The sequence below is a fragment of the Thermobia domestica genome, chromosome 3, assembly GCF_964235325.1.
Source record: "Thermobia domestica chromosome 3, izTheDome1.hap1.1, whole genome shotgun sequence".
Taxonomy (NCBI): domain Eukaryota; kingdom Metazoa; phylum Arthropoda; class Insecta; order Zygentoma; family Lepismatidae; genus Thermobia; species Thermobia domestica.
The window spans coordinates 346,885,624-346,907,551 of NC_137456.1; the positions used below are offsets into that span (position 1 = coordinate 346,885,624).

At 35.6% G+C, this 21,928-nt stretch overlaps 2 protein-coding genes across 9 annotated transcripts in view; one reads left to right on the plus strand and one right to left on the minus strand.

Annotated features, from left to right (window-relative positions):
* LOC145681280 (serine/threonine-protein kinase DCLK1-like) overlaps positions 1-21,928 on the plus strand; it is a 360,318-nt gene that overhangs the window by 192,437 nt on the left and 145,953 nt on the right. The window lies entirely within an intron of this gene.
* On the minus strand, positions 12,108-21,328 carry LOC145681281 (uncharacterized). Its single transcript, XM_081752905.1, has 2 exons — positions 19,963-21,328; positions 12,108-15,136 (listed from the first exon to the last, which is right to left on the minus strand). Exon 2 carries the CDS (start codon positions 15,123-15,125, stop codon positions 13,143-13,145), a length of 1,983 nt encoding a protein of 660 aa, XP_081609031.1. The 5' UTR covers positions 15,126-15,136; positions 19,963-21,328; the 3' UTR covers positions 12,108-13,142.

The window sequence follows — 21,928 nt, forward strand, 5'->3', positions numbered from 1 at the left end:
GTTAGACATATGTAACGTGTTTGTATCGGTGAGATGTTTTTCTCCACTTACCAAGGATAAAAGCTCTTGTGTTTACAGATGTTCTGCTTCCGTGTGTTACAAGAGCGAGTACGTGGAATGGACATAAATTCCTTTCAATTATTTGAAAACGAAAGTTCTCATGAAGGTACCAAAATTGACCCAATAAACACAGATCGAAAATTGCGTCTTTCTAGGTAGAGACGACTTCTTGTTCACCTTAACCATAGGTTGGTGGGCAACATGAAAACTTTAGAATTTTCTCTCCCTTAGGAGAGCTGTTTTATACTTTAATAAGGTCTCTCCTTCGTAACTGCATCTAGATATTCTATCCTTAGTCTTCCTCCTCCTGGTTTTCCTTCTGCCTTTCCTTCTGGTTTTCCTTCAGCACGGCGATCCAATCGGAGTGACAGATAAGATGGCCAAGCATGCTGTTTCTTCTTTGATATGCGCAGCATTCTCCGCTAACACCACATATCAAAATGTTTCTAATTTGGATATTTCAGCTTTTCTCATTGTCCACGTCTCGTATCTGTAAAGCGCCACGCTTCATACCAGGGTCTTAATGAAACAAGAATAAAAGCTGCTTTCGGGTAAAGTAATGAACAAAGAGAATTCAATATTTCAACGTGTGGTTTTCAGCTAATACGTTGTGTACTTTTAATAGTAACCAACAATCGTTTTGCTAGTCCTTCTGAGGGTCACCATGTACCCGGTACAAACAGTAGATACACTCAGCTAGTTGATTGTACAGGGTGTCCGAGAAGTCCTTCCCTAATTACAGAAATTGATAACTCAGGCTAGAAATAAGATAGAAATATGAAACTGGTGTTGAATTGTTTACAAACTAGAAAAGTTTTTGTCTGTGTTAGGTCTACCGAACACGTGTACCAGATCTTGAAACCCTGCAGCAACGAATAACCACAGTCGTTGCATCGATCCCTCCAATGATGTTGGCTAATGTGTGGATGGAAATTGAATATCGCCTAGATGTTCTACGTGCTACCAAGGGTGCTCATGTGGAAGTGTACTGATGTGACCAAAACTTTTATAGTTTGTAAACAATTCAACACCAGTTTCATATTTCTATCTTATTTCTAGCCTGAGTTATCAATTTCTGTAATCAGGGAAAGACTTCTCGGACACCCTGTATTTTGCTACGAATGCAGTACGTAAATAAATAATTTCTTCCAGCAAAATAAAAAAAATGAATTGCTATTGGTAAGAAATTTTTTTAGCAGTTCATTTTTTCGATTTATTTATATTTTTTAAGGACTATATGTTTCAGTCCTAACAGCGAACTGAAACATGTAGTCGTAACAGTGACTGAAACACGTAATCGTAACAGTGACTGAAACATATAGTGCTAACAATGACTGAAACATATAGTCCTAACAATGACTGAAACATATAGACCAAACAGTGACTAAAACGAATACAGTGGAGTACCGGTAAACCGAACACGTTTAATCCGAACATCTGGGTAATCCGAATAAGTCCGAGAGAAATCTTTGGCGAAAATATACAGCTTTAGGAAATTAATAACTAAAAGGATGAAAATGGGACATGTTTTCGTAGAAAACAAACTGAACTTTCGTTAAATACAGTTTCTTTTTTCTTTAATGCCCACATTTAGGCCTTAAGCCACATTACGACAATTACACTAAGTTTGAAATAGAATGAAAGCATCAAGCTTCTTCAACATTTTAAACATTTTTTCGGTACAGCACATATATTGTAGTCAGAAAATGTGTTTTAAAATACTATACGCTGTGTATTACACCATAGTAGATCCGTTCACCCGCTTCAAACCGCGATTTTACTCTTATTCCGGTTAATTCGAACAATCACGTAATACGAAGAGAGTTTTGTTCCAATTAGTTCGGATTAGCGGGACCCCACTGTAGTCCTAACAGTATCTAAACCAAACAGTCCTAATAGGACTGAAACATGTAATCCTAACAGTGACTGAAACATGTAGTCTTAACATTAACTGAAACATGGTCCTAAACGTGATTTAAATATGCAATCCTAACAGTGACTGAAACAAATAGTCCTAACAATGACTGAAACAAATAATCCTAGTCCTAACGTTGACTGGAACATATTGTCTTAATAGTGACTGAAACATCTAATCCTAACAGTGACTGGAACATGTAATCTTAAGTGACTGAAACATATAGTCCTAAAAATGACTTAAACATTTAGTCCTAATAATGACTGAAACACTCTTAACAGTGACTGAAACAAATAGTTCTAATAGTGACTAAACATATGGTCCTAACAGTGACGCACACATTACTTGTAATTAATAGAATTATAACTGCATCATACTAAACAGATGATGATGGTTCTAGTTTCTATCATAACATACCTTAGGCCGTAGACTTATTTTCTTTTTCTTTCTTTATACTTTACCTTGGTGTTGAAAAGTGGCGCGTGTGCTTCGAACGCTATGGAAGTGATACAATATATGTGTAATTAAGCCATAATTACTTGGTTCTTGTTTACATTATATCCCCAATCCTAATTTTCAATCTATACCTTGACTTCTGTATGGGTCGGGGGCTTGGACATTACAGAAATTAGAGAAGAAATATTGAGAGAGCTTCGAAACGTGGTATTGAAGAAAGATTAACAAGATAAAATGAACGGAGAGAGGAACAAACGAAGTTGTTTTAAAACGGATAGGAGAGAAGAGGACGTTTTTAGCCAGCATCCTTCGTAGAAAGGCCAGTTGGATTAAACACATCTTGCGAAGAAATTGTCTTTTTCATACCGCCATAGAAGGAAAGATGGAAGGAAAGCATGGAATAGGAAGAAAAAGAACACAACTGATAAATGATTCGAGAAACAGAAGAAAATATTGGGAGTTCAAAGAGAAAACTGAACAGCGAGAAACGTGGAAGAAGTATTTCCATCCTCAATCTAAATATAATAATAATAATAATAATAATAATAATAATAATACCCCCACTTTAGCTTCTTGATTTTCAGTTTCTACTGTATACTTTTCAATCGCAGAGAAGGGAAACTGGCCATCGTACATCTGTTGTGCTGGCTTAATGAACCCACTTTGATGCGTTAAGCAAATTTATTAAAATCTATCTTTGTGTAAATATTCAGAAAATGCAAATACAGTATTTACAAGTACAGACCGTAAGTTTAGAGAACTTCGGAAAACAAAAAAATTGCGACAAATCCATTGTAGAGTCATAGAATAATAGATAGTTTCGAAGAGACTTCAGTGACAGGTGGAAGAACAAGTTGTAATTAGGTGCGATTTCGTGGATAAGGCACAGTGTGAAATGTATCAAACGGATCTGTACTTTACCGTCTGCTTGGTTAGTTCTTCGTTTGTAGTAGCTGGTCCCTTCAGCGAAGTAAATAATGTCTGTGGCAAGCGTTGATTGGATCGATGCATCTTAACCTTTCCTGTAATTACTCTTTAGAGGATCCCGGTCTCCGCTTTCGCTTGTATAATTAATTGCGGTAACTGCAGTGGTAACCTACCATAAAGCATTCATGATTCAATATCATAATGCAAGAACCGTCACCAAAAACGCATTTCCAGAAAGCATTAAGCCAGGGAAACTCATTAGCGCCAGCAACCTGGCTTTCATATCTGCTGAGGAAATAATAATTACTTCTGCAAGCAGAAGTTATTTCACAAAGTAGTTCTTTCTCGTCTCCAGCTGTGACGGGTGCTACACCGGCCGCGAAATTTCACTTAACTTCACCGTCGTAATGTCTTTGTAATGTACTTACGTAAACAGTTATTGAGTTCTTAGAAGTCAGTCTTTACCTATTGTGTTTCACTTACAGCAACCTATTTCAGAGTGAAGTCCGTCTCCCTTGACAGAATCAGTATTTGTTGGATAATTCATTATTATTACTATTATTATCTATCTATTAAAATGCTACAACAGCAGTTAAAAGCACCTAAGCTCCAACCTATAACTTTGGCTTTCAAATCTTTCATTTACGGTTATGTGAGATTTCACGTTTAAGAGACATTTTAAACTATGTGTACTTTAAATAAATTAGTTAACTATATCTTTTTTCAAAAAGTTTATGATATAAAATTATTGTTCAAAGCCTTTGTATTTTAATAAGCCTTCTCTAAAATCAATGCACATGAATTGTGCTTCCATCTTCCGATATCTTTTAAACTTTATGCTGTGGACGTTTATATGTTTGTGGTCAATCCTTTCGACAATGAGATCTCGAAAACTACAGACTCTAGAAAGATTACGTTTTCACTGATCGATTGCAAATTTTGCATAGATTGTCCAGTTCTAATTGAATATTTTTTTTTAAAAAAAAACATGGCCATTATTTCTTTATTACATTTTTACGGGTACACTAGAAATGTTGAAATTTAAAAAAAAACTAAAGCATCATATCCTATGCATTATACATTCCAACACAACATGGTTGTATATAGGGATTGTATATGTCTGAGGCGTTTGATTCATAGGCAAATGATAACAAAAAAGGAAGGATATCAATTTCTCCAGTTTAAGATGAACCTTTATTTTTGGAGTCTTTTGCCCAATGAACACCATATATAACCGACATTATAATTAATTGTGTATGTAATGTATTTGCCTATTACATTTGCTAATTACATACTGCATACAAGAAGAAAGAAAACACTGATCATACATGAATTAGAAACTTCAACCGGAAGTAGGCTCAAATCTTGCAAACGGTGCGAGATATTGAAAAAATAATCGAAAAAATCTGCCCTTTATAGTATCCTTTGCCGATTTTTATCACGACGTCTGTAACTTTTGTCTGTAAAGGGACATGTACAGATGTTGTGTGGAATGGCTAGGAGATTCATGCTCGTATGTGAATGATACGCTGTGTAGAGAGCGCAGGTTCAGCTAGTCTATATATTAAAATGCTAGGTTCATATCCTTTCGACAATGAGATCTCGAAAAACAGAAGTGGTAGAAACATGCCGTTTTCACTGATCGATTCCAAATTTTGTGTAGATTGTCCAGTTCTCATTCAAACTTTCAAAAATCCTGTCGTTATTGTTCTATTCAACATTTTAGGGGCCGTTTTGAGCCCATAAGATTAACATTTTTAAAGCCCGAAACAATGTTAGGCAACCAGTAGAGAAGATACGTATGAGGGGTTGACGAACATTGCAGGCGCTTTGCTTAAATCTGAATGGCAAAAAACGTATTATATGCTGGCAACTTCAAAGGCCTCAAGAGACACAATGAGGCGTACTCGGACGGATATGGATTTATTAGAAAAAAAAATACTTTCACTTGATATTGTGTTACTTTTAAAAATTTGCTACAAACTCATTCCAACATCTATACATAGCAATTCACTTCCTTTGTAAGTCTCCTATTTTTTACTTGTGTGAATAAGGAGACATGCACAGTAGGAAGGAGATTCATGGTCATAACAGAATGATGTGCTGAGTAGACAGCGCAGGCTCAGCTAGTTTATTATTATTATTATTATTATTATTATTATTATTATTATTATTATTATTATTATTATTATTATTAAGTATTCTGTCTGTTCTCAGATCCTGGGACTAATGAGGTTTTTTTTTTTTTTCTTAATTTTAGATTTGGGCCTGAAAAGGTTTCTTCATGTTTCTTAATCTTCAGCTCCCTCTTTTAACTCCAAATATTTTTTTTTTTTTTTAATCATCGATCAGTTCTGCTCTTCCTTCCTCGCTTTCCTTCCATATTTCCTTCTATACAGGTATGAAGAAGATCATTTCTTCGCAAGATATGTCCAGTCCAATTGGCCTTTCTACGAAGAATGGTGGCTAGAAGCGTCCTCTTCTCTCCTATCCGTTTTAAAACATTTCTTGCTCTCTCTGTCCATTTTATCTTCTCGATTTTCCTCCAACACCACATTTCGAAACTAATATTTCTTCTCTAACTTCCGTAGTGTCCAAGTTTTTGAACCATACAGTTCAATACTCCATATAAAGCACTTGACCAACTTCATCCTTAGTCCAATACGTATTAAGACTTTTCTTGTTGATTGATTCTTTGGCTGTGGCAGTTCTTGACCTGATCTCTTTGGTGCAGTAAGCGTCTCGTCAAAACTAGTGGTGGCACAAAAACCAATTTTCAGGAAAACCGAAACCGGTTCAGTTTTTTTGAAAATTGGTTCTATTTCAGACCAGAATAGTGTTTCGTTGTTCTCCGGAAACCGATTTCGTTTCCACAGAAATAGATTGATGTGTTTTCCAAAAGTTTTCACCGAAACCAGTTTCGGTGAAAACCGAACCGGTTTTGGAGAAAATCGAAACCGGTTTCGGTGAAAAACCGAACCGTTTTTTTTATAAAACCGAAATGTCGGTTTTTCGGATTTTGTTTTTTTTTGGGAACCGGTTTCCGATTTTTATAAAAAACCGGTTTTGCCCATCCCTAGTCAAAACACATCCCAGATATTTGAAGTAATCGACCTTATTTAAGTTCTGTTTGTTCTGCTTTGACCATGGTGATTCCACGGGATGTTCTCGTAACTCCTGATTTTTCAATGTTGATTTCCATTCCATGTACTTTTCCAGTGTCAGCTATTTTGTCAATCATCTCTTGTATACTCATACATTACGCTATGTGAAAGCTGTTTGTGGTTGTATGATTAGGTATCATATTCGCTCCTTCGGAGTGGAAAACCCGGACAATTCTTTGTGTTCATATCACTGGTATAATGGTTAGCGCTTGTACTTTTAGTGGTCCTGGTTTGGATTGCTGGTGAGACAGCATCGAACGCACTGCAATGATTCGGATTCCATGTCATATGTAGCCTCGTTGTACCTCAATGTGGTTCGAATCCACGTTAAACTCTATTCCCAGTGTCGTGTAATCCCGGTGCCGAAGACAAACGTTAAATTTCAAATCATCTGTCTTTTCCTATGAGAAACTGGTAGGTGAATATTTTGTCGAGAAAAATTAAATCAACAGAAGCATGCTGTTTGATCCTTAAGTAAAAAATGAGAGGCCTGACCTTAGTCTCACTCGTCCTTTTATGGTTTGCTCTGTGGATGAGAGCTTAAGAAGTCTCTACGAAGTGTAACATTGGTGAGTTACACGTATCCTTTGTGGCTATACGCGCCTTCAACGTGGGAGACCCGGCTTCAGTCCCCGGTGGAGGTTCATATGGTTATAATCCCATGTTGAGTAGTAGGGTTACATCTCATGCAGCATCGGTGCTGAACGGGACGATAAACTCCAGATTAACCAAAATTTAGAAGTACTGTCAAGTTGAGATTTAGAAAGGGCACCAAGTAATGAGAAATTGATTGAAGTTTCGGATAAGATTTGTACCTGTGAAATACTAATATAATAACTCACGATTGTTTTTACACCGCAATACCATATATTACAACCAGAATTCAAACATTTTAGGGCTAAGCCAACGTAAAGGCCTGATTTGTCAACTGCATTTCTTGTAGTCGAGGTGAAAGGTAAACAGCATTAGGTCACTGTACTTAACGTCTACCGAATGCGATGCATCTTCCTTTTTTGAAGTTAAGTCATCGCCTCTTTGTAATGGCGGAAACCACGTTTCATTGTTTCCGGTTTGTATAGGGTTGAGAGCGCTTGGCATTTTGCCTCGTGCAATTGTGGATTAACAACACTCTCTGGTCCTTCCTATATAATGACAATTGTGTTCAATGCACACGTATTTTTTTTTTTTTTCAACAGCAACAGCGAATATTGTTCCATTGAAAATGAACGTTGTCTGTTGGGCGTCTTTTGACAGATAAACGATGCAGTTAACAAAACCTGTCTCCCCCACGCGTGGTTTGAATTATAGTGGCTGATAAATGGTTAGCTGCTGCATAACCGAGAGTGTTCGTGCTAGTTCATATATTTTTTTAAAAGAAATAATTTAAAGCACATTTTAAAATGTAATTTACTAGTTGGGATAAATACGAGTTTCTAGTATTTTTGTAGCCATCTGATGAAAGCAATAAAAACTGAAACGGGGCAGTTTATGGAGAGAAGGTATTAGAACATGTAACTAGTTTTCAATACCTAGCTAGTATTAATAAAGTGCGACTGTGAATTAAAAACAAGGATGGGTGAAAGGATCAAGCAAAAGTGTATTTTATTGTGAAAAGACTGAAATGTTTTGTTTTTAGTATTGAACTCTACAGGACAGAAACAGAGTGGATCAACAGTGTGACGTACTACACCCATCATCCACTGTGACCGACTCTGACGAACCAATCCACTCTTCTCAGTGCATTGTAGACAGCATCTTCTGAACATCGGTGGATTTGTCTACGGTTTACTTTCAAATCCTCCATATTTGTTCCTTTTTTCATTTGTTTCTATTTACTTACCAGAGATGAGTACATCTAAGTGAAAAAATAACTTCAAGCACCTGTGGATGTTGATATTTGTAATTGTAATAATAGCAATAGGACTTAATACTTTGCTTTCAAGACACAATTAAATTTTACAGTTTTTTTCCCTTGATATTGGCTTACTTTACCTTGATTTGAGGCTTTCAAATTTCTTCTATTTTCCACTGAAAAGTATCTGTAATCCAACGAGGAAATAATTATTTATGATAATTAAATTGAAATTCAACACAATATGGCCCATGACAAACACTTTACCATTTTACACCGTAATGGTTAGATCCACCGGTATTTGTAACAGAGCGGTGCTTGAGCGATTGACCGTAGAAATTCAAACTCCGATCAGTGATAATTTCACAGCCTTGTTTTATTGCAAGTGTAAACTCTTTAGTCAGTGGAGAGGAGGGCATGGATCATGGGTCAGAGTTCTTGACGATGGGTTTTGGTAGGTGTTGGGTCGTGGATCACAGTGGGAGTTGGATTAGTAGGTCATGGGTCAAGTTTTCATTGACCCACGGCATCTCTGGGCAGAAACATGGACATTGAATAAGGGCTACAGCAAATAAGACTTACAAAATGTAGGTGTAGAGGAGACTGGAGAAAATCAGTTTGATCGAAAGAAAAACAAATTCGACAGTGCTAGGAGTAGTAAGGAAGGAAAAAACAACGTTGGGTATAATTAAAAAGAAGTATAAAAAATGGTTGGAACATTGTTTGATGAAGATATATATGCTGAGAGATGTAACAAAAGGACTGAAGGGCATTAAGACAGATAGTGGCTATATCCAAACAAAGACGTTACCTGAGGACTATAAGAGATAGAAGCTTCTGAATTCGCGGCATTTGATCTGCTAATTATGGCAGTTAAATAATGGTGTTTGATTTTAACTGAAGATGTGTTAGATATAGACAAAGTTGTTTTATAAATTGTTAGAATATTCGAATTAGGGATGGGCAAAACCGGTTTCTATAAAAACCGAAATCCGAAAAACCGACATTTCGGTTTTCTCCAAACGGTTTTCACCGAAATCAGTTTCGGGCAAAACCTTTGGAAAAAACAAAAAATTATTTCTGTGGAAGCGGAATCGGTTTCCAGAGAACAACGAAACACTATTTTGGTCAGAAATAGAAGAACTTTTGAAAAAAAGTGGAACCGGTTTTGAAGAAAACCGAAACCGGAGCCGGTGAAAAACCGAAAACCGAAGAACCGGTTTTTGTGCCCAGCACTAATTCGAATATGGCAGCATTTCTTAATTTTCATTTTTTTGATGTAATTTAATTAAAATTCTACGATAATATTCTAGTAGAGTCAGTGAGATACACAGTTAGTCCATAAATTGTTCACTAGCATAACAACTGTAATTAAAATATTACGCGAAATGATACCAAAAAAAAAAAAAAAAAAAACAACTCAAATGTTACATTTTTACTACACAGTGGCCCAAAAGTAGGTATACAGACCAGCATCAACCAAGTATGACATTTTAATTGATTAAGATAATGAATGAATTTGCTTTTATTTGTTCCGAGCTTAAGGTATAAGGGAAAATAGATTAAGAACAAATAAGGAAGAAACTAAATCAATACCTGTATGGATAACAGTAAGTAAATTATATAAAATATCATGACCTACTTTTGGGCCACTCTGTATGTACTTCAAAACATTTCGGCAGAGGCGAATCTAGAAGATACAAACTGTGGGGAGGGGCAGGCAGTACTCTGACTGTGATAGGTATATAATGAGTTTATAGTAAACTTTCAGAAAAATAATAATAGCTTAAATTATTTTTGTCACTCAAAAAACTCTGAGGCTAGGCCCCCGGCACCGTGTTAAATTCACTATTGCGTTGGAGACTTGGTTTCATAAGACAAAGAACGCACGTAGCTTTCTTCTTCTTCTCCTCGAGATTCCATTTTGCCTATACACAACAGAAAGAAAAGTGGTCCCTCGGTGTTACGACACATGTCTGATTTTCTCCGGTCTTCTCTGCACGTACATTTTGTAAGTATTATTTGTTGTGGCCCTTATACAATGTTCATATTTTTACGACACATGTCGACAAAATGTTTTGAAATGAAAATGAAATTGAATCTTTCAGTTAACGTTCCACGACTATACCGTGTAAGCTAAAGGAAACAATAATGATGAGAAATAAATTAAATGAGGGTATGAAGAAAGTGGAAGGAAACAGGAGAACCCCGAGAAAACCCACATAAACGGTATTTGTCCATCACAAAGTCTACTTGACGAAAAATGTTTTGAGTTGCATAATGAAACACAGTAAGGAGTTTTTAATATTATTTCAAGTAATGATTTGATTACAATACTTTATCCAGTTAAATTACGGACATCCTGAATTATTTATAAAAGCACTAGGTAGTACTATAGCCTGTTTTAGTTTATTAACGGAGGCCATGATAGTACGAAGCAGAGCCTGATATATTGTTAGTGCTGCAGTTCATAAGGTTTCATTGTCGTGAACGTTTATCGCACGTGCTCCGTGGTAAACAGGATGTTGTTTCTCACGACGAGAATTTCCAGATAATTAAGAAGGGACTAAATTAAAGTGAGGACGCAGCTGAATGATGCGGCGATGTAAATCATTCCAATTAATCCTGATGCATTGTGTTTGTGTGTGTCGGGGAAGGGGATAGTCGCCTTCGAACACACCCAAATAATAGCATACATCAAGAAATGTTTCTGTAACACTTTATCTTCCGCAAGAAAAGAATGATTGCATCTAATAAAAGAGGAGGTGGAAGAAATTTGTTAGTCACGAAATTGATTGTTTTTTTACAATAATTTCTTTTTGTTGATAATTTCACAGTTTTTATCAAGACTTTAACATCCGGCTTTGCAGGAGTGAGAGGCATTTGCTGAAATTTGAAAAGTGAAACCTATTGTATCTGCAAAAGTGCATCGAAGTATGTCGAAAGTAATTCATAACGTAAAAGGCGGAGGCCTGGGTGGAAAGAAGTCTCCGATTGTATTCAGTTCGTCGCCCTAATCTCTTGAAAGATTGCGATAGCATTTGGAGAGAGTGTTTATATTCTACTAATATGATCAGTAACGCTCCAGAGATTATCCGAAAAAAATACTGCAGTTAATGACTTTTTAATGTATAAGTGCAGGAAGTAAGAAGAATTAGCTGTTATTACATGTTGAAACGCAACTCTCTTAATCTTCGCCTCCTCAGTGTACTGGCTAGAGTGCATGGCTTTGCTGCATGGGAACCCAGGGACTTACTCCGTTGTCCATGGCACCTAATTTTTTTGTACATGAACATATCTTTGTTATGCTTATCGAATGGACTACGTTTGATTCGAATGTCAGGGCCATGTCCGTTCCTTGTCAGTAAAGTAGACGGAACATTCATATGGAGCAGACAGCATGTTAACGTGATAATAGCCCCGATGGAAGGTAAACACGAATTCAACGGAAATTCACCACTAAATGAACACAGAATAAAGTCGATACGTCATAGGATAAGTGGCATACATCATTTCCATTGGTAATGTGCATGTAGTGTGTGTAGTCATCAGGCTTACAGGAAAGATACCTTTGGGTAGGCCAAAATAAAGATGGTAATCTAGTATAAAGTCGAATAATTTATTAATAGACATATAAAGGAAAATCACTATGTTTGTTACTTAACTCTTGAACCACGAGACCGAACTCGATCAAATTTGCCACATAGATGAGGTTCGGACCTGGGATTTTTTTTTTTTTTTATTCCTCTTGTTGTATGATTGACGTTTGCGTCTCGCGCAGGTTCTTTCTTTTCTTCAAATAAAATAGGATCTCTTTTTGGTAGGCGTGAGAAGTTTATTGAAGTTAATAAGAAAAATGAAAGTTACAAGTTCCACAACAAACAACTACAAAATCTCACTAACTGTTCTTTCAGTAAAATTATTAAAGTTCCACTTTAGATAGAGATTGGAAACACTAGATACGACGAAATACAAAAATATATGAATTCGAAGATGTATATATATTGTTCCAAGATTCTAGTTACATGTAAAGATATATATATAAAGTATTAAGATACTATTTACTATTTAAATACAAGTCCCTAAGATACAGACCGCAAAGAATATACTAATAACGCGAAGATGTCTTCCTGGAATGTGCCAAGCCTTGTATAGCAACTAGTATATAAAACTATCGTAAGCACAAAGATCGAATCATCACATGAGTTTAGGTCGACACGTGGACGCACGTGGAGACCTATCATACAGACTTTGAAACTGGACTTAGTAATCCATACTCTCACTGCGTGATGTACACGCGCGTACATTATCATACTTCCTTGAAAAGAAACCATTACAAAAGAGAGTATTTTGAAAGTACATACACTATCATCACATATGTGTGACCCTTCAGTGACCCTACATCCTGTTCTTGGCTGGCACATTATCAATAGCTTAAAGAATAAAGATTCGTCTTTTATACAATATTAACATTGACTTCAAAAATAATATAACAACTATAAAATACACTAACTTATAATCGAACCCCGAACCTTTATATACACTATGTACAGTGACATTCCAGGTAAGTACTGCTAAGAGGGGAGGTGCATCGAAGGTGATAAACAAAATAAGAAAAAGAAAAAGAAAAAAAAATAACAGTAAATATATGTTCATACAACACCTCCCTCCTTTTTTGAATTTTCATATCAAATTGCGAATTTGGTTGCGAATTTGGATACTGAAAATTCACAGTCTGATATGAAACATTAAAAAGATTTTTTTTTTTTTACCTTTCCTTACGTAGATTAGGACTTTTCTTAGGGGGAACAGCTACCTGTAACTCATCTGTAACCTCAGTAAGCTGCTCAGCAATTCTTGACATGACTACAGGCTCAGTGGTATCTTGTTTTTGATTTATTTTGGTAATAATAAAAGGTTTAATGCATATTTGTTTACAACAACTATCATCATCAAAATACCTTTTGAAAAAGCGAAAACATTTACATCGGTAACAACAACAAAATATTAATATGAGAACTAACAAAACTGTACCAAGATATGAAAACCAAGAGAGATGAGTTACCTTTTCGGAATGAAGTAGTTTCCATTGTTCATCATCTATTTTCTTTTCTACTTCCTGAATTTTATGGCTTGCTACCTTTAAGTCACTAACCGAATTAATTACATGTTGAATAGGTAGATTAATTTGCATATCTTCCAAGTATATATGAGAATTTAATATTTCACAACAATTATCAGTAAGATTTAATTTCGGAGTAAAGTCTTTACCTGTAACATTGGTTTCATACCATGTTTGTGTTTGGAGGATCGCCTTCAAACCATAAGCTTTACAATTATTATCTAGATGAATAATACCTGAATTTGTTAGAATTAAATCATAAGGTTCAAATCCATTACATAATATTGTCATTTTCTCTTCCTGTGGAGCAGCAAAAATCCACTCATTATTATTTAAGGTTACGAATATACAATGATCAATTTGTATCACATGTTTATTACAATCCATGGGAACATAATGAACATATTGTAATAATTTCATTTCACACTCTTGATTTATATGACTAGACAAGATAGGAAACGTTTGTTTACACAAAAACCAATCTTGTTTAAGAATCTTACATTTATTGAACTCAATTTCAGTCATTTTTGCGTAATATTGTTTAATTGAATCAACTAAAAGGTAAGGTTTTTCAGGTTGAATAAAAACAAATTTATTTGTCGTATTCTTTATTTTAGTGGGGAAGGGAGTTAACTTATATACTAGATAACGAATGGAATCTGTCAAAGGGAGACGAATTACATAGGCTAATATTCCATTATTGATAAACACATCTAAGTTTATTATTTTCAATAACAAGTAACTATTCCTAGTACTTGTCCCAATTGGTAAAGATAACGCACTATGGAGGTCACTTTGACTAGCCTTCCAATGTTGGATTATTTGATAAGGAGTGATTATGTGAGGCTGTAATACACCTTTCTGTGCATTTAAAATTGCTTGCAAAACAATTTCATACTGATCCTTTAAATCTCTTAAATACCTTTCAACTTTTGCGATATGTTCATTTATTGTGTATTTTAAATTTAAATCCAAAAATGCTTCGTTTAAATGTCTCTCTCTTTTTGATATCTCTTTAGTTATATGTTCTAAACCTTGACTCAAAATATTTTCGTTAGTCTCTACTGTGTGAAGAGTATTATTAATACCTTGTAGGGTAGATTTAACAATAGTCATCTGCTCTTTACTCAATTTCAAGAAATCTAACTGTTCTTTTTCTAATTTATTGATTTTTTGAGTGTAATAATTGGCATCTTCATCGTCTAAGGTGCCAAATAGAAATTTAGCAAGGTGACCAATACCATCTATTAACCCTCGTTTTCTTCTACTTTCTTGCGAAGAAATTTTTGTTACTTCTTTTATTATTTCCTTAACCTCTTTGATATCAGATACCTTAGTCAAAACTTGATTTACGAACACTGTAGCACAACTTGTTTTATTTGATTTCACCACTGAGTGTCTACACAGGTTCTGTGTCCTATCTACGTAAGTTTCCAATTTACGAAAGCTTATATCTAGCTTAGTTAAGTTAACGTAAGAGACCAATTGCCAGTAAGTATTATATAACTGAACCTCTCCTAAAGAGTCATAATAAATACCTGCTGTATTTTCAAATTTCTTTATGCGTGCTCCAAGCTCTAGACTACTACATATAAGAGAAACCAGTAGGATAGGTTTAAGTCCTATCATTTTGAACGACCCTGTAAATATAGAAACGTTATTTTACTTTTCCTTACTTTTTTTTTTTTTTACAAGATAACATGAAGAATTTGAGTTACTTAATAATACATCTTTAATCTATTGGCATGCACAGTCATCTCTTGTTTGCCAACCTTTAAGGTACAGTTTACACCTTTTGTTCGAATTATATCGTACGGTCCGCGCCACAGACTGTCAAGTTTCTTTGATCTGCCGCGGCGGACTGACTCATCATATAATAACACTTTATCTCCTTTCTGAAAAATGCATTCGTTTTCGTTTCTATCATAATATTCTTTACTTTTCTCCTTTTTGTCAATGAGGTTTGCTCTAGCTAATCCGTGCATCTCCTGCAATTTGTGTTTCAACTGTTTTACATAATCATCGTAATTGTATACAACTTCAGAAGGTTTTCTTTGTAATACACCTGGTACATTTACAGGTTTCCCGAATAACAGTTCGAAGGGAGTGTATTGAGTGGAACTATGAGGAGTGGTATTATAACAGAAAGTAGCATATGCTGCTAATTCGTCCCAATTATTCTGATTTTCTGCCACATAACATCGCAAGAAAAATTTTAAAGACTGATGGAATTTTTCTATACTACCATTCGATGCCGGATGGTATGGGGTTGTATGTAGTTTTTCTATTTGTAACAATTTACAAATACGCGTGAAGACATCGCTTAAGAAATTACTTCCGCAATCAGACAATATACTGTGTGGAATGCCAAATTTTAGCACTACATTCTCGACAAAGGCTTTGCTGATTGTATCAGCATCTTGAGAAGGGATGGGAATTGCAATAACAAATTTTGAAAGGTTATCTTGTACAGTCAATAAATATTTGTTTCTGTGTTCTAGAGTTTCTGGGAGAGGCCCGACTAAATCTAACGAGACCTTTTCAAAAACTGTACTGGGCGTGTCAGTTATTACCATCTTCATTTTTACCTTTTGTTGTGTGTTTCTATTCTTTTGACATATTTCACACCCTTTTATGTAATCTTCAACATCTTCCTTCAGTTTTGGCCATTCTTTAATGTCAATATTATTTAAAGAAAGGTACTTCCTAATCTTTTCGTAACACCTATTCATTCCTATATGTCCACCTAGAATTTGAGTATGAAACTCTTCTAAAATTTTGTTTTTCGTTTCTAAGTCTAAAGCTTCAGCTTTTTCTTTCTGTTGTGAATCACAATTTGATACCCTATCTTCTTCTTCAATAACATCTAAAGAATACATTCGTGACAAGGCGTCAGAATTTGTATTTAAGCTTCCTTTCTTATACACAATTTCGTATTGATATTCCTCTAAAAGTATTCTCCATTTCAAAAGTCTAGATGTCGGATTTTGTACTCTAAAAACCCACGTTAGTGGCTTGCAATCTGTGACAAAAGTTACTTTTGTTCCGTAAATGTATGGTCTAAAAACTTTGCTAGCCCACACTAGAGCCGCCAGTTCCCGTTCAGTCGCTGAGTACGATCTCTCTGCTTTATTGAAAACTCTACTAGCATACGCAATTGGAAGATCTTTGTTTATTTCACCCTGTGAGAGAATAGCTCCGCAGGCAAATGCCGAAGCATCCGATGTGATTATAAAAGGCTTTTTAAAATCAGGATACTGCAAAATCGGAGGAGTTGTCAATTTCTCTTTAAGAGAATCAAATGCAACTTGTTGTTTGATTCCCCAAGAAAACTGGACGTCTTCTTTTAATAAGGACGTTAAGGGTAAAGCAATTTTACTGTAGTCTTTTAGAAATTTCCTATAATATCCAGTAAGTCCTAGAAATCCCTTAATTTGTTTCTTATTCTGAGGAACAGGAAAGTTCTGAACTTTCTCCACTAATCTTGGATCTGGTTTTACTCCGTTAGGTGTAATGACATGTCCTAAGTATGTTAATTCTGGCTTCAAAAATTCAGTCTTATCTACACTTAACTGCAAATTGCTTTTGCGAAATCTTCGCAAAATCTCACGTAATCTACTATTATGCTCTTCTAAAGAACTAGAGAAGACCACTAAATCATCCAGGTAGATGAAACAACTCGTACCTGTCAGCCCTGCTAACACTGTATTCATCAATCTTTGAAAAGTGGCCGGTGCTGTCGCCAGACCGAAAGCAAGTCGCTTGAATTGATAATGATTTTCAGGTGTACTGAACGCAGTTATAGGTCTATCCTTTTCCCTAATATAGCATTGATGGTACCCGCTATGGAGATCTAAACTGGAAAAGTAACGCGCATTGGCTAAATTACTCAAAATGTCGTCTATGTTAGGTAACGGAAAGGATGAATGGACACATAGATCATTGACAGATCGATAATCGACTATTAGTCTATATTTCTGTTTTCCTGATGCATCGAGTTTCTTTGGAATAAGGAAAATAGAACTGTTCCAAGGAGAAGTTGAAACTTCTATAATGTCTTGTTTTAACAACTCTTCTATTTGTCTATTTAACTCTTCCTTATGACATTCTGGCACTCGGTAATTCTTTTTGTTAACAATTTTGCCTACATGTTTGGGATCAATAATAATTTCATGTTCAAGAACATTTGTAGCAGTTAGTTTGTCTCCTGGTAGAAAGAAAACATCATTGAATTCATCACAAAGTTCAAGTATACTTTCTTTTTCTTTGGGTGGTAAATGACCTAGCCTTAAAAGCTTATGAAGTAATTTTAAACGTTCAGTTAAACTTTCTGAATTTGACTTTTGTGGAACCCTGTCTTTTTCACATTGAATATTTAAAACATGGTTTTCTTCTAATTTCTCTAACTCTATCGGATCTAAAGTTATATTCTCTACTGAAGAATTCACATTTAACACACTAGCTATGCATTTATTTTCTTTCGCTACTGTCAAACAAGAAGAAAGAAAAACACCCGGTTTAATCTCTCGTTTTTCTACAATTCCAATTCCTGTGCTGTTTGTGGGAACAAAAACTAGCTTCTCGCATCGAGCTGGAATACTATATGTCAACGGTAGTATAAGCTTATCGCTGCCCTTAAGGTCAAGTTTCTGGCAAGCTTGTGTTGACAAGGGAGGAGGAGGGGGAGGATGGAATTCTAACAAACAATTTTTTTGTTTCAAAAAATCACGACCAAGAATGTGTCTGTCTTCTGATAAGCATCCTTCCGAAATAACATGAAATTTATGTGAGAATTCTACTCCTTTTATCACTAACGTTAGATAAATAGTACCTAGTGACCTAGTTTTAACATTGTTTAATCCTTTCAATGTCACAGTTTGTGTTGTATCAATATTCTTTCTAAAACTGCATGGAAGTGCATGGATTTGCCAAAGACTTAAATCACTGCCTGTATCTAAGAGAAAAGTTGCATCAGCATGCAATTCTTTAATGAATGCCGTAATAGTACCTTCTTCTTGATTTGTTACTATGCAACCCTTCGTGTTATCTGAAATGCAAACAGGTTGCTCATTTACATCCATTTGCGGTTTCCCTGACCATTACAACTTGAGCACAACTGACTACTGCAGGCTTTCACATCATTAAAATGCAGAGAACTTTGTTCTTTATCACAAATTCTCTCATTTCCACTAGTATTTACTCTACTAGTATTTCCACTAGTATTTACCTTACTAGCAACATGCAAACAATTGCTATAACCTTCCGTGCCTCGCGCGGCGCTCTCGGAAAAATTACAATTAACCCCTCCTGTGCCTCTCGCGGCGATCTCAGGAGAATTACCATTATTACATCCTGTGCCTCTCGCGGCGATCTCAGGACAAATTTCACAAAAATGTACCGTTTTCATAAACTGATTAGAAGAATTTCCTCTTTCCTTTCTTTTCTGTAATTTGCATTGAGCTTTGGTGTGACCAGGCTTATGGCATAGGTAACATACTAATTCTTTCTTTTGAGCTTTCTTACTATTTACATTTGGAAAGGGGAGAGAAGTGTGGGAAGTGATCTGTGTTTCTTCTTCTAGAGCGAGTTCGATAATATATCCTAAGGATGTATCATCATCGCTTTTGGATCTTACAATCATCTGAATTCTGTCATTTGTTAGCCCCTGAATAAAACTTGCTTTAGCTAAAATTTCAACAAGTGCTATAGCTCCTGGCAATTTAGATGCATCTATAACACGAGCAACGGCTTCGCGTAATTGACTCTGAAGAGTGTCTACTTTACTTGCCCATGAAGCAATTGAATCAGCTTTGGTTTGTCTAGCACTAAAAAGCTGGCATGCATAAAAATCAATAGTTCGTCTAATGGAATAATTTTCTATTAATATTTGTTTAACAGCTTCCCACGTAGTAGTGGTTTTTCTAACTAACAATTTAGATCTAGCATCCCCAGTTATTTTTGCTTTAACAAATTTCAAAAGGGTACTATGCTTAGCTGGGTCAACCAATTCAAAAGCAGCATCTACATTAGACAGAAATTCTTCTAATGCTTCTCTTTTTCCCGAAAATGGTACCGAAATTAACTTTAGTGCTTCTGACACACTACAATACTCTACTTCTGTATCAGAAGAATCAGCACTACCAGTGGTAGCCATTGGCAATTAGTACTTACGTTAAACTATACAATTTAAATTTACAAAAATTTTGTTAGCGACAATACCTTTCTTACACCTTCTGTTTTGCCAAGTATTCCCAAGATTAAACGAATGAAATATATTTTAATCCTTCCCTAGAGGAACGGTGAATACTAAAGCCTTCTATCCTAGACTGTTCTTGTCTTGATTTTACGTTATTCACTTCACAAGTAAACAACAACCGCGGTAACCAAAGAACAAATCTTTTCTATCTCCAGGCGTAACACTTGAAAATTTTGGAAGTTCAAACAAGCAATGAAAATTGTAACCAACCTTGAATTTCCTGTGATGGGGGGTGCTGCTGGCGTCGATCCTGGTACTTTCCTGATGTTGGTTTAAAGATGAGGCCTCTGGATTTCCACAAGATCTCGGCTTGGAATGTTGCTCAATTGGGACCAGCCACACTTGAGAATGGTACTGCTTACTGGATCTCTGGAACTGGATGCAATAAAACTGGAACACTGGAACGGTGTATACGCCGAGGTATCCGCTACACCTTGTACAGGCAAGCTTCTTGCACTCACAGTAAAAAAGGTGTTGTCGACGAAGTGCGGTCTGTATCTGGACGTAACGATATTTTAAAACGTATCAGCTTCGTGTCGAAGAACGAACTCTGACTACAATGATGAATGTTCAACTTGGTAACTGTGGAACGTGCACTGGAATCGAACTTCGAGTACTTCGGTTGAGATCCTGCCTAGCTGCCACCACTTTATTTTCCTGTTGTATGATTGACGTTTGCGTCTCGCGCAGGTTCTTTCTTTTCTTCAAATAAAATAGGATCTCTTTTTGGTAGGCGTGAGAAGTTTATTGAAGTTAATAAGAAAAATGAAAGTTACAAGTTCCACAACAAACAACTACAAAATCTCACTAACTGTTCTTTCAGTAAAATTATTAAAGTTCCACTTTAGATAGAGATTGGAAACACTAGATACGACGAAATACAAAAATATATGAATTCGAAGATGTATATATATATTGTTCCAAGATTCTAGTTACATGTAAAGATATATATATAAAGTATTAAGATACTATTTACTATTTAAATACAAGTCCCTAAGATACAGACCGCAAAGAATATACTAATAACGCGAAGATGTCTTCCTGGAATGTGCCAAGCCTTGTATAGCAACTAGTATATAAAACTATCGTAAGCACAAAGATCGAATCATCACATGAGTTTAGGTCGACACGTGGACGCACGTGGAGACCTATCATACAGACTTTGAAACTGGACTTAGTAATCCATACTCTCACTGCGTGATGTACACGCGCGTACATTATCATACTTCCTTGAAAAGAAACCATTACAAAAGAGAGTATTTTGAAAGTACATACACTATCATCACATATGTGTGACCCTTCAGTGACCCTACATCCTGTTCTTGGCTGGCACATTATCAATAGCTTAAAGAATAAAGATTCGTCTTTTATACAATATTAACATTGACTTCAAAAATAATATAACAACTATAAAATACACTAACTTATAATCGAACCCCGAACCTTTATATACACTATGTACAGTGACATTCCAGGTAAGTACTGCTAAGAGGGGAGGTGCATCGAAGGTGATAAACAAAATAAGAAAAAGAAAAAGAAAAAAAAATAACAGTAAATATATGTTCATACAACACTCTTTCACGGTACAACTTAGAGGAGGGGAAGATATTTAAAAATGATCGTAAATGACCGATATTAGTGTCGAATTTAATGTTTTCTGGGTCGCTGACTTGTACAGTGACACTTTCAATGCCGTTTACATCCAAATTTAGCCCCTATTAGTACTTGATGTCCAAAATGAAACGTATCCTCTCCGTGCGGAGAACGGATTCTACTGGTTAAAAATACTGTAAAGGAAAAAACTAGTTGACTATCGCTTCTATATGTGGTAAAGCGAAACCTTAAGCTCAAGATTTCATTTTATTTTTAAGCATGAAGTGTTTCATAAGTGCTGTTATGTTTACAGTTGATAAATCCAAGTGGCTAACGGTCTTTGAAAGGGAGAGTGAGTTATATGATAAGAGTTGAAAGTGACATGTTAATTTCTTACATATTCATTAAAAACAAAGAAAAAAGAAAAGAAAAACAGATAAAGGAGAGGAAAAAGTTTTTTTTTCTTGTCTATGCAAAGTAAGCTTTACAAACAATTCCTGTCTCGTTCCAAGCATTTCCATCGCATTTTTCTGTTTAAATATTACATATGGAGATTTTCTTCCCTCTCTTTCTCTCACACATA